The sequence below is a fragment of the Schistocerca gregaria genome, chromosome 2 (assembly GCF_023897955.1).
Source record: "Schistocerca gregaria isolate iqSchGreg1 chromosome 2, iqSchGreg1.2, whole genome shotgun sequence".
NCBI classification, from domain to species: domain Eukaryota; kingdom Metazoa; phylum Arthropoda; class Insecta; order Orthoptera; family Acrididae; genus Schistocerca; species Schistocerca gregaria.
In genome coordinates this window covers 72,940,364-72,954,548 of record NC_064921.1, presented here as the reverse complement: position 1 = coordinate 72,954,548, position 14,185 = coordinate 72,940,364, and the positions used below count along the sequence as shown (strand labels likewise).

Below are 14,185 nucleotides of genomic sequence, written 5' to 3'. Positions count from 1 at the left end.
CTCGTGAATGCACCATGTATGTATATGGATTCTGTTTCCTGAACAGAGTTTTCTCTTCTACGTACTGATGAACATCTACCACGGGTATACAGAAATTAATGATAACATCTGAAGTTGCGAGAACTGAACGCCGCGCTGATTGGCCGCGCGGTTTGAGGCGCCATGTCACGGACTGCGCGGCCAGTCCCGCCGGAGATTCGAGTCCTCCTTCGGGCATGGGTATTTGCGTTGGTCGTAGCATAAGTCAGTTTAAGTAGTGTTAAACGTAGGGACGGATGACGTCAGCAGTTTGGTCCCTTAGGTATTCACACACATTTGAACATTTTGAAGAACTGAACTCTTTGTGATATCAAAATAATTACAAACTGTGGCCACGCCGTTGCCTCGCATAAGCTACTACTACAAGCATACACTGTAGTGTTGCCATAAAGTGGCAGGTCTTTACAGTGGCAAGGCACAATGATATATCATACGGAATTTCAGTTCGTAATAAATGGGAACTGCGATTACCACAGCACAAATGGAAAATCGTGTGGGAAATTTAGCGTTGAAAATAGTACCAGAAGGCGCTTGATCGACTCTGCACATAGTGCTAACCCGGACAATAGCGACCAACTCCAAGCTTTACTCCATCCACTTAAAACGGTCAACCGCATGTGGAAGTTGTAATTCGAAGGACACACTCGGGTACCATTCTGAGTGCCCAAAATTTGTCGCGACAAGGGACACAGCAAGAGACATGAGTCGACTGATCAATAGAACGGACGTACGCAATATATGGCCCCCTAACGACATGGTAGCCGAATGGAAAACATTTCCAAAAGTAAAGCGACACGCTAAAACGTGGATCATAGCGCACACGATTCATACAATTTTTTGGACTTAAATTAACGGACTACCTACAGTGCTTGTATATGAAGTACATGTGGGATGGACACAAGGACGTAACTCGTCATTTCGTACAGATTTCTTCATTGAAAATTTAAATGTGTATATGTTGTAGAGTATATGATTATTTATGAGTTTGTTTTGTGCTATTTTCTGTGCTTTAATGTTATTACGTTGAAATGCTAAATGTTGTATAAGTAATAAAAACAAGTTAAGCGGAGACTCTAACGAGTGAAACGAAGAAATTGGGCCGGCCGCGGTGGACGAGCGGTTCTAGGAGCTTCAGTCCGGAACCGCACGACTGCTACGGTCGCAGGTTCGAATCCTGCCTCGGGCATGGGTGTGTGTGAGGTCCTTAGGTTAGTTAGGTTTGAGTAGATCTAAGTTTAGGGGACTGATGACCTCAGATGTTAAGTCCCATAGTGCTCAGAGCCATTTGAGCCATTTGAAGGAATTGGAGGCTTACAAATACTGCTAACTCCGTCCGAGTCGGACCCGAATTACACGCGGGACAGAAAGCATGGCAAGGGACAAGACGTATTCTGTACTTCGAACAGCTTTCTACGCTGAGGAATACAAAAACTGCAATGTCGGGCGCGAACTGCTAGGAGGGAAGTAAACATGCAGCTAACGAAACATTTCAGAGAGTAACGATACGGTACTATGAGTGTCGTGGAGTGCTCGTTACTCATTGACTTGTACATACGATGTGCAACAAATATAGTGTCTTGTCGGTGTGAACGGCGTACAGCCAGTTCTGAGAATGAGTCCCGGGCTCCGGAGCGGTATGCCTTACGTACATCCGCCGCTCCCGGATCTCGCGAACTGCGTGGCTCTGTGCCCCGGAGCACTAGCCGGCCGTCCACCAGAGCAGAGCAGGCCGTCTGGCACGTGGGACCACGTGTGTGTGTGTCCGTGCGTGTTTACGGGCCAGCCGGCGCCTCAGCTATATATACAACGGCCGCTCCGAGGCCCACTGACGCCCCTCCCCACTCCCCCCCCCCCCCCTCTGCCACCCCCCTCCTCATCACACAGACACCACCACTACCACGCTCAAAACACTGCTTATTCCATCTGCAGTTTCCAAGGCGTACCCACATCCAAAGTCCCTGAACTTCTGTGTTTCTAATTAACTAACTGCTAACAAATGGTTCCAAGTCATAAGGTAGGGAAGCAGATTTTGGATTAACGTCCCATCGACGACGAGATCATCAGCAACGGAGCACAAGCGAGGGGATAGAGAAGGATAGGGAAAAAATACGGCAGTGTCTGTTTTATAGGGTCCATATCGGCATTTGCCTTAAGCTGCGTTTACACAGGCCATACACGATGTAGACAAAAGTCATGGGATAACTAAAGCTTTTCGGATTGGGAAGGAGCGCCTGTTCAAAAAATGGCCCTGAGCACTATGGCACTTAACATCTATGGTCATCGGTCCCCTAGAACTTAGAACTACTTAAACCTAACTAACCTAAGGACAGCACACAACACCCAGTCATCACGAAGGAGCGCCTGTTCCCTGGCCCAAATCCACCCAGCGGACTTGTGTCAAGGTCCGATGAGCTGGCCAGTCTGTGGATGGTTTTTAGGCGGTTTTCCATCTGCCTCGGCGAATGCGGGCTGGTTCCCCTTATTCCGCCTCAGCTACACTATGTTGGCGATTGCTGCGCAAACAAGTTCTCCACGTACGCGTACACCACTATTACTCTGCCACGGACACAAAGAGGTTACATCGTCTGATGTAAGACGTTCCCTAGGGGAGGGAGGGTCCACCATGGCCGAACCGGACAATAACGCTGAAAGAGTGGTTCGGTGCTGGGGCAGTGGTGGAGTGAAGTGGACTGCGGTAGTCGTCGTGGGGTTGTGGACCACTGCAGCTGCGGCGGGGACGAAGCCTCTCTGTCCTTTCTAGGCCCCCAATTAACATACAATACAATACAATACAATACAGTATCGTGCCGGACCTCCTTCTGCACGGCTTAGTGGAGCAGTTCGATGTGGCATGAACAACTCGTTGGAAGTTCCCTGCAGAAATATTGAGCCATGGTGCCTCTACAGCCGTCCATAATTTCGAAAGTGTTGCAGATGCAGGATTTGCGCTTACGTCCTATAAATGTTCGTTGGAATTCATGTCGGACGATTTGGGTGGCCAGATCATTCTCTCGAATTGTCCAGGATTTTCTTCAACCAATCGCAAACAACTGTGAACCTTTGAAATGGTTCATTTTCATCCATAAAAATCCATTGCCGTTTGGGAACCTGAAGTCCATGAGTGGCTGGTCACCAAGTATCAGAACAGAACTATTTCCAGTCAGTGATCGGATCAGTTGAACTAGAGGACCCAGTCCATTCCAGGTAAACACAGCCCACACGAGCCTCACAGTGCATTGTTGGCATCTTGGGTCTACGGCTTCGTGCGGTCTGCGTCACACTCGAACCCTACCATCAGCTCTCACTACGTGGAATCGGGACTCATCGGAACAGACCACAGTTCAAACTTGATGATGTTAAGCTCTGGACAGGCGCTGCAGGTGCTGTCGTGCTGTCAGCAAAGTCGCTCGCGTTGGTCGTCTGCTGCCACAGCTCGTTATCGCCAGATTTCGCAGCACTGTCCTCACAGATACGTTCGTCGTCCGTCCCACGTCAACTTCTGCGGTTACTTCCAACAGTGTTGTTTCTTCGATATCATTGATAACACTACCCAAACGGAGCTGTTCTCGATCGGTAAATGGAGGCCGTCGAGCACTGCGTTGTCCGTGGTGAGAGGCAATGCCTGAAATTTTGTATTCTCGGCACAATACTGGCATTGTGGATCTTGGAATATTGAACTCCGCATCGATTTCCGAAATGGAATGCCCCATCCATCTAGCTCCAACTACCGTCTGTTAATGCCCGTGGTGCGATCATAATCACGCAGGAAACTTTTCACATGAATCACCTGAGTACAAATGACACTTCCACCAATGCACTACCCTTTTATACCTTGTGTACGCGATAATACTGCCATCTGTTCATGTGGGTGTCGCTATCCCATGACTTTTGTCACCTCAGTGTATATTACGACATTGTCTGCTCGCACGTTACGGCACTGTGTGATTGCAGTAGTATCGCCGGCAACAATGCTGTCTTTTGGCTGCAGTACACGGCAATTTTACGGTGTGGCTGGGCAACGTTGCTGATGAAGCAGGATGTTTCAGCTAAATGCCGTCAACACTGCAGTCATTTGGCTGAAGTACACTACAATTTTAAGGTGTTGCTAGTGTTGCCCATCAAGAGCGGCGAATGTTTCGCATGTCGGGGCTATGTGTGCCTTGTTTCCTCTTTCACACGCCGACTCTGCTGCAGAGGCAATTTGAGCGGTGAAACAATATTTCTATATCTACATCAATACTCAGCAAGCCACCTGACGGTGTGTGGCGGAGAGTTCTGATACCACTAAGTGATTCCCCGCCTTTTCTGTTCCACTCGCAAATAGCGCGTGGAAAGAATGGTTGTCGGTAAGCCTCTGTATTAATTCTGATTTCTAAAATTTTCTTGCTGTTGTCATTTCGCTGTTGTCACGTAACTCCGATCGTAAGTGTGTCGCACTTATGATGTTCGTAGTTCGGTCTCTGTACTGGCGAACCAAAATAAAATGTTGACACAATAGTTTATCTTTATTTCAAAATATTGTAATGATTTCCCCGAGTCCTCGTACCAAAGCGCTGCAAGAGGCAAATCGACGAGAAGTTCTTTTTTAAGAGAGACACCTAACTTCTGTATGAATTACCGGTATCTAAAAAGTTAAGAATGATCACCAATGCGGTTGTAACTGATGTACAGTCTTTCATACTGATATTGGTCTTACCAATTCTAAGACAAATTGCTTATTACTCGTCTGGTATCAACAGGAATATCGGTGGGAAGTGCAGTTTATGGTTTGTTGATTTGGAGGAAGAAGCCAAACATTGCAGCTTGAAGAGGTACATCAAACTTCTGAACTAATCACCAGTAGCCAACAACTGAAGTATGATAACCAAACTGATTGTAACTACATGCATGCTCATAAATCAAGGATAATTGCAGAATGCGGTGCCATACAACGTGGCACTTCACAAAACTGGCGCTACTAGCATAGGCACATAGGGAACACACACGACACATATCTGTAAGTCCACGGTATTGGTGATAAGTAGAGAAAATCGTCCCGAAACACATGTGCTGCAAAACGCCACTGTTTCCTGCGCATGTACCCTTACATCAATATGGGATATCATCACCAAGCACATGTACACAGGCCGCACAACGGGTTGACACACTCTGGATCAGGTGGTCGAGCAGCTGCTGGGCTATAGCCGCCCATTCTTGCACCAGTGCCTGTAGGAGCTCCTGTAGTGTCGTAGGGGTTTGGAGGCGTGCAGCGATACGTCGACCAAGAGCAACCCAGACGTGCTCAATGGGTTTAGGTCTGGAGAACAGGCAGGCCACTCCATTCGCCCGATATCTTCTTTTCAAGGTACTCCTCCACGATGGCAGCTCGGTGGGCCCGTGCGTTATCATCCATCAGGCGGAAGGTGGGACCCACTCCACCCCTGAAAAGGCGGACATACTGGTGCAAAATAACGTCCCGATATACCTGACCTGTTACAGTACCTCTATCAAAGACATGTAAGGGTGTATGTGCACCAATCATAATCCCAACCCACACCATCAAACCACGATCTCCATACAGGTCCCTTCCAAGGACATTAAAGGGTCGGTATCTAGTTCCTGCAACTTGCAGGTCTCTAGGCGAATAAACCATGTCTGGTCAGTCGTCTGTAGACCGTGTGTCTGGAGACAACTGTTCCAGTGGCTTGAGATCACACTTTGTGGCACACGGAGGGCTCGTGCTGCGACCGGATGTGTTTGACCAGCCTCCAGTCGCCCTAGTGTTCTATCCCTCATAACGTCAGCAATATGTGTTCTTTGAGCCATTTTCAACACACAATCAGCACGTCTGAAAACGTCTGCACACCTCTGAATATGTGGACTGCTGCCAGCGCCACCGTGCGACGATCGCAAGTCAAATGCAGCGCATGGTCATGCCCCGAGGTGATTTAAACTGGCAAACCGTCCACCAGAGCGTTGTTTCACCATGTAGCAGTATTATCCTTAAGTTATGAGCATGAGTGTAATATACAGTCTCCCATAGTTCTGTTGGTCTTAGCAATTTACGGACGAATTGCTCTTAATCGACATACCCAAAAAAGAATGAACAGGGCAAAATAAAGAAAGTTTACATTCGCCTTGTGGCTGCTCTACACTTACAATTTCTAATGATCACTGATCCACTGCAGACGATACCTGCGACCGCTACGTAAGGTCTTTGCTAATATTCCTAACTCTAATCACTTTGCATGCTTTTCTTCTAGTTCGCGTGTAACTCGTTTCGTATTGTACTCCGAAAAGCACGGGAAAGCTCAGTGCTTCTTCAAAGCAAACCACATACAAGAGACTGGTGCTATTAATACTCGGAGAGTGCTTTTTATTTTTTTATTTATTTATTGGCTTTCAGTGCAAACCCATACAGTCATCTTAACAGTGAAATATCAGTTATGACGATGCGAGAGTAAGTCGAGAAACTCTTCGGCCCGGCCGGTAATCGCATCCGGGTCCCTTTGGTAAGCAGTCTGCCGCTCTAATCGTGCAGCTACCGAGGTGGACTAGGATACTGCTTCAGCAGACGCTATCCTTATGGAAGTTGGCATGGCTACAACCATCGGACGAATTCAGAGCCGCGTTGGTTAGCTCGTCAACAGGTTGCTAAAATGGAAGTGAAGGGGATGTTCAGGGAACTTAAAGAACCTTCGAAAGAAAGGTTCTTTTCGCGAAATCCTGTCTGTATTCGAGGAAGAGCGAAAATGTTGCTCCCTTCGCACACATAGCGTAGGTTTTGTGAGAATAAGGAACGAGATTAGGGCGCTCACCAATTCAGACAGGAAGTCATTTTTCCCACCCTCAATACTCGAATGAAGTAGGACAGAAATGTATGAAATGCATTGACTGTACAGTAGCTTGCAGAGTATATACGCTAATGAGCCAAAACATTATGACTACCTGCTCAATAGCTTGCTTGTCAATCTTTGGAACGAAATACATCACTGATTCAGAATATCGGGGATCCGACAGTTTGTTGGTAGGTTTGTGGAGGTATGTGGCATTACATGTCTACGCACAGGTGACGTAATTCGCGTAAATACCGGGCCGCTGATTTGCGTACGCGGTGATGGCGCCCGATAGCGACCCAGATGGGTTCCATAGGATTTACATAAGGCGAATTTTGTAGGTGAGACATCAGCTTGAGCTCACTATAATGGTGCTCCAACCACTGTAGCACGGATCTGGCTCCTAGACACGGACAATTATATTGCTGAAGGATGACATCGCCGTCGGGGAAGATATCAAGCATGAAGGGATGGTTCGCAGCGGTCAGCGTGTCTTCGATTACTACTACAGGTCCCGTGTAACCACAGGAGAACGTCTCCCATAGCATAATACTGCTCCCACGAGCCTGCGTTCCTGGCGCGCTGCACATTTCGAGCCGCCGTTTACCTCGATGGTGGCATTTATGGAGACGACCATCGTCCTAGTGTAGCAAAAATCTGATTCTCCCCCGAAGAGCCGACACGTTCCCATTTATCGATGGGCGAATTCTGATGGTTCCGTGCCCACTGCAAACGTAACTGACGATGTTGTTGGGTCAATATGTGAACACGTAGGGGTGGTCTGCTGCAGAGCTCTATGTTCAACGGCGTACGATGAACGGTGTGCCTCGAAGCAGTTATGCGTGCACCATTATTGTGCTCTTCCGGCAGACATGCATCTGATCACCAGCTAGCCTACTTGAGAGAGTAGGCAAGCCTCCGAACCCAACATTTTGTGAAGAGTCGACGACGTCCAACCATTTAGCGCCTCCTGGTAGTTTCACTGTCCTTCGACCACTTTCCGTAGATGCTTACGGTAGTAGCTCGTGAACATTCGACCAGTTTTGCCGTTTTCGAATACCCGTTTACAGGCGAAGCGTAATAATAATCTGCCCTTTGTCAAAGTCGCTTATCTCAATGAATTTCTCCATTTGCAGCTCATATCTTCGCTAGGGTGATCCCATATACGTGTCAGACCCGCTTACATACTATTGTTATCGTGTCAAGTGCCAGCAACGCCTCCACGAGGCATCCAAGGTGGCCGTGGACAATGGTCGTAATGTTTTGGCTTACCAATGTATGTAGATATAAAACACAATACAATCTTTATGGCTCAATGCTCCTTACGTCCTCGTAAATATCCATATGTTATCCTTCGCTATGTCACACTCAGTCGAGCAACGACAATTCCACATTTGGTAATTAAGTTCGCTAGAACTGTTAAGAAGGTACTTTATATTTATTGTGAAAGCAAATTATCCGGAAGTTTCTATAGATTAAATGCGTGCAAGCCACCAATAAAAGTATCTCAAACTGTGGTAACAAAACAACCAGAAAGCATCTCAAAATCCAATTTTTAACTGAAAACATGTAATTTTGGTTTATTTATGTGCTAAAGAAAAATATTACTACATGTGTCTATAATTTGGTGCATATAGGAGGTGAAAAATAAAGGAAACCAGTAATCATTCACTAGCAACAATCAGTTGTTTCGGGCATTTTTTTAAGCTTTTGCTGACCGAAGAAGACAAATAAGTGAACGAAATGATGTGGTGCAATATTACGTTGATATCGCTATACACTGGCATATTTAAACGGAAACTGAAGCTGTGAGTGTAACCGTTCAAAGTAAATGCAATTCCTCGGCTGGCGCAAAAAAGAGGCCGTGCGCTTTGTTTTCAAATGGTGTTGGGGACCCAACTTACTGCTGTGACCAGAAAAAATTGGGCCTTCAAAGCTTTGAAATGCGAAACCCAGTTAACAAGTTGAATTTGCTGTAATGTCTCAGCATTTCTAGGCGCGATTTATTACTTGTTTGCTTCAGGGTGTTCTGCCGAGTTTTTTCCATTTTATGCATACTTCGACAACGCACTCCAGCTGGCTCGAAACATTGTACACAATTTACTTTGCTGTAGCTTAATCATTTAGTTTTCCTAAAGGATTCGTTCTATCAGCTGGCAACCTTTGTGTATGTGTTCATTCAATTCTCAAACGGAATGGCTGTTAGGTTTGCTTATAAAAGTTGTGTGTTCGTGAGAAACAAACGGAATCAGTGTATGTCTACATACCACTAAAATCTTCCACTGTTAAGTCGTTTATGGCCGTCACGGCCATGAGTTTTTCACAGCTTCATAAATCAATTAATGGAAACTAAATTTAAGTTAATAATACTCAGTCATTCACAATAACCTCAGAATGTGTAACTCAAGCCTGTGTTAAATTTTATAGTATGTCTAGTAATATTAACTTTAATCTTAGAGTGAGGGCCATTCTGTGTCCGATTTGAAGCGTGATGTTAACTTCAGAATATGGAATGATCGAGAATGCAGTTAAAGAAAAAAATTCTTATCTCTTGAATCTACATGGTAATAAATAAGAGAGTCGAGAGATATAAACGTAAAAAAGAGCAGCTTTGCCAAAACAATAGCAAGGAAACAACATAAGAACCGTAGGACAGATGTATATCAACTACAGAAAATGACGAGTGATAGACAAAAGGTGATTTATAAACTGGTGAAATAAGAAAGAGATGCTAAGGTTTAAATGCCATAGATAAAGAGATTAGAATAAAACCCTGCCATGGAATATAGTCTAAAGAAGATGGCAAAGAATAAAAAATTACAACTTCAAGGGATAAAAGAGGCCAACTTTTGTATCAAGGAGACGACATCACACTAGATGAGATACAGGAGGTCCTGAATCAAACGGAAAACAGGAAAGCTGCAAGTCAACGTTAAACTAAGGCTCTTACCCTTCTTTAAAGGAGTGCTGAAAGACGAGGGTAATATTTGAATCGTAGAACATAGCGGAGGTGATCCGCTGTATAAAAAAGGAAGAAGAAATGTCCATGACAACTATGGAGGAATAAGCTTCTGCAAGCTTCTTACAAACCACACGGAAGAATCATTAACAATAGAATGAGAAAGATAGCTGACGCCCTCCTAACAGAGGATCAAAATAGATTTAGAGAAGAACGAACTTGTACTGGCGATGTTACTGACGCACGTCAGCTAATTGAAAAACTATGAAAATACAACTCGGAGACTCATATCGCATTCATAGATTATGAACAGGCCGCCGATAGAGTGACGACATTGTTAGGAAATAGAAACGAGAAGTTAAACAAAGCGTCAGATTAATGCCAGGACATACACTCGTAAATACCCTGCTCTTTATCGATGATAAAATAATTATCCACAAGGAGAAATGACGTCCAATTTGCAATACATTGCCTAAATCAAACAAGTAAGAACTATAATCAAAAAATTCCAGTAAGAAGCTAAGTTAACAGCATTCCAAATAAAATATGCAATACGCTCCAAAATAGTATAAGGTGAACAATCAATAGACCACGTGTCACATTTTCATTTCTTAGGCTGCACTATTAGCTAGTTATATAAAAAGATGTCACTATAAATTAGATGAGTTTCAGATATATATGACACATTACATAGAACATGTTTTCACTGATGGCAAAACAAGGATGGATACAAAGCTAAAATTTTACAAAGTAATGGGTACCCTTATTCTGAATACTGGACGCTAATTAAGAAAGACAAGAAGAGAATAGAGTCGGCTGAGATGAAATTTTTGAGGATAGTTAAGAGATTATGTCTTCACAAATCAAAAACAAAACAAGGCTATAAAATTAGAACTTAATGCATAGTTTATGAATGAAAAAATAGGTCAAGGATGCATAAAATGGAAACAACACATCAACAGGATGGCTAAAGACGGATCAGTTAAAGAAGTAATACATTAAGGACCAGCGAGAATCAGAGATATAGGATAACCGAGAACAGATGACTTCAGTGAAGACGGATCATGCTGTAAACTTGCTCCATGAAGAGAAGAGGAAGAAGAAGAAAAAAAAACATGGCGCCGTTTGTCTGGAGTATTCGTGAAGTAAAATACTTTGTGCTATAACGGAGACAACTTTCGAGTTCCTCCATGTCGTCTATATTGACTGATACCTGTGCTGTTTTAGACTCTGTACAAAATGTGTCGCGGATTTTAATGAAACCCTTTGCCTTTAGTCCATAAGATCTTTACGACTGATGTTTCTACTTTGCTACAAAATCGTTAATTTTGTAAGAGGTATCGATTACAAGAGTTTCTCTCTTTTTCAGAAATAATGTACAGCCGACAGTTCCCAGCTTCCAAAGGCGACCCCCTGTGCCCCCTTGGTTTCCACCCTCAGGTGCGCTGGCCAACCAGGTGCAAGCGATGCTTCAGGTGAGTTCAGCGAGCTACCTGATTTTTGCAAAGCATTACTGGCAAAAGGTTTACAACGGGGAGTGGGTCAGTCATGTTTTGGGCCGGTGTCACATACGACTTTGCCGATGCGGGCTGGCAGCAGCAGCTAATGCGGTCATCCGGCCCTAGTTGTAGATTGCCTGTCTAAACAGCTTGAAAACAAAAATTTTACTGTCAATACTTCATCTAATTTTTTGCTGAATTTAAAAATTTTAAATGGTGTCACAGTCTACTCATTAAGACGACCGATTCTACATTAAACGTTTAACGCAGTAAGTCAAATATTAGAAACTGTTTATATGTCTTGAAGCAGAGTATCTCATGGCTCGCAAATTGCCCAGACTTTATTCATCCAGTATTTGAGGATGAGAGACCGTAGCGACTTCCAACACACTTTACATATATAATTTCTCGCCGATACCCCCCCAAAAAATAATGAAAGGAAATAACTTTTGTTTGTGATTTTATTATTATGTTTTTGTGTCATCAGCCATAAAGGTTTTACGCGCTTCTCATCAAATGTGTTAGTCATTTGAAATCACACATATAAAGGTGTTTTATACATGGGAGGTCGATTCTTGAAATAATCGAGGTTGGAGGGCTTACCAGTAGCGTTAGAAACGTTTCATTCAGAACCATTCGGTCGTCATCTTGTAAAAATCTTCCAATAAAAGATTTCAATTTTCAGAATATTATGTTCGGAATCTGACGCCTTTACATGCGTAAATTCTCAAGTACTTGTGAAGTTCGTTGACTGTTGCAGGCATATCCATTACAAAATTGGTGCCATATTTCAGTACGAACTTAATCACTGCTCTCCTAAATAGTCAACAAATGGTACATTACTTGAAATGGACACTGAATATTGCCATAAGTTGCGGACCCAGACCAAACCACTGCGTCCAACCCTTGCCTCCAATAAAACGAACGTACCTTACTTAACTTTCTAGTTAAGGAAGTAAACATTTCTATGTACTTCGATAATTAAGTTACATCTTTTACGGTGCAGATTAGTAACCTATTTTTTGTCCCTCTCAGAGTGGGAGAGTAGCAAAGAGGGTAGGAAGGGATAACGTCAGATATGAAGAGGGACACAGAGGCAAGTAGACAGGGAAGTGGATAGAGAGGAAGAGAGAGTGTGTGAGAGAGACAAACAGAGAGAGAGAGAGAGAGAGAGAGAGAGAGAGAGAGAGAGAGAGAAGGAGACAGAGGGAGAGAGAGGAATAGGGGATCGTGGAGTGTAAGGCATTTGCTTACGAATGGTGGCATAGTGGAGAGAAACACCTTCCAAGTTGTTGATCCTTACAAGATGTAGAAAAAAAACCAATGAAAGTCTGTTGAATGCTGAAGGTGGTCTCGGTGCAGTAAGGAGAGAATGTGTAAAAATACAGCTGAGGTGGTTTCCATTAATCATTAAGAGTAATTTTGTCATACAGCGTTAACTCACTAGGTGGCTAGAGGGTTGGTGTACTTCAGCTACCAATACACCGATGGTAGTCTGACATTTTCGGTTCCCATTGTGGTGCCAGTTCTTTTGATCGAAGCATTTTGTCTCAAGTAAAAAGCTTTTACGGACCTGAAAATTTCACCTATTTAAAGAAAAAAAAAACAGAACTCCGTTCCTAATTAAAATTAAGAACCGATTTCAACATGCTCAGATACACTATAGAGATCTAAGCACATATCAGTTTGAGAATTTTTGCCTGAATTTTGTAGGAGGCAGAAGGAAGAAACATTTAACTTAAACGGCCCGTCGACTGCGAAGTCATTAGAGACGCAGTACAAGTTCGGATTACAAAAGGCTTCGACATGAAATCGGCAGTGCTCTTTTCAAAGGAACCGTATCGGCATATGCTTGGAATAATTCAGGGAAATCATAGTGAACCTAAATCAGGATGAACAGACCGTCGTCTTCCAAAACGCACGTTCAATAGGAGATAGAGACTTTGAACTTCGAAGTTTCTGTTTGTTTCAAATTAAATACCGACAAACTTGCAGGAAAGTGCCCTATTACAAAGCTTACACGTAGGAAACGGATGAGCTACGCAACTTCGGATAGATCCTTCCTGAGCGAATATTTAGGCAATCACCGTAGTAGTTTTCCCGTTATGAACTGATAATTTTTGAGCCTACTCCGGATAGGAAAATTTCAATTACTTCAAAAGAATTATTTTTAACTCTGGCAGTAATTAATAAAATATAGAATAGAATATTGAAATGCTTAGAATGACCATAGAGATCAATTTTGTGTGTGAATTTCAGTTTCTCACGAGATTTTTGTAACAGATAGAGACCTTTAAAGCGAATTTCTATCGTCGTGGAGAATGGAGTGCTGTGGCGGCTACCTACAAATAGCACTTGTCACCGCGATGTCGCAATTTTGCGTCGCAAATGTCAAATGCTGACTAATTTAAATCAGACTATAAATCTCATAGGCTACCGGAGATTGATGGAGGTGGACGCGCAGACAGCTCAGAACTTGGCCGCCTGTGTACATGACGTCTACTACGTAGCGGACATTCATATTGAGTCATGTGACGCTGGTATTCAGACGCTCATTCAAGGCGGGTCAGTTCCTATTGCGTACACACAGTGTCAATGCTGGCGAGTATTATTATCCTGCGTACTCAGGGAAAGAAGCTTTCTTGCTGAGAGGCAGCGCGGAGAGTCCTTTCGGAATGCTCAGGCTCAATGGTCTGCAGTCAGAGATGCAGGCAAACTCGTCTGCAGTCAGAGATGCAGGCTCACTGGCCTGCAGTCAGAGATGCATTCTAACTAGTCTGCACTCAGAGATAATAACTGATTGACGGCTAAATGGGTACAGAATAGCGTTCGGCGATGCCGGAAAATGTTGCGCTCTCGCTAGCTAGTAATAC

The 14,185-nt window shown here is 43.9% G+C and overlaps 1 protein-coding gene across 9 annotated transcripts in view; it reads left to right on the top strand.

Annotated features, from left to right (window-relative positions):
- LOC126336343 (trichohyalin) overlaps positions 1-14,185 on the top strand; it is a 415,368-nt gene that overhangs the window by 89,762 nt on the left and 311,421 nt on the right. For all 9 annotated transcript variants that reach the window (XM_049999914.1, XM_049999913.1, XM_049999908.1 and 6 more), the window contains exon 2: positions 11,183-11,288. In XM_049999914.1, the coding sequence (XP_049855871.1) occupies positions 11,188-11,288 (101 nt within the window). In that variant the 5' untranslated portion in view covers positions 11,183-11,187. The remainder of the gene's footprint in view (positions 1-11,182; positions 11,289-14,185) is intronic.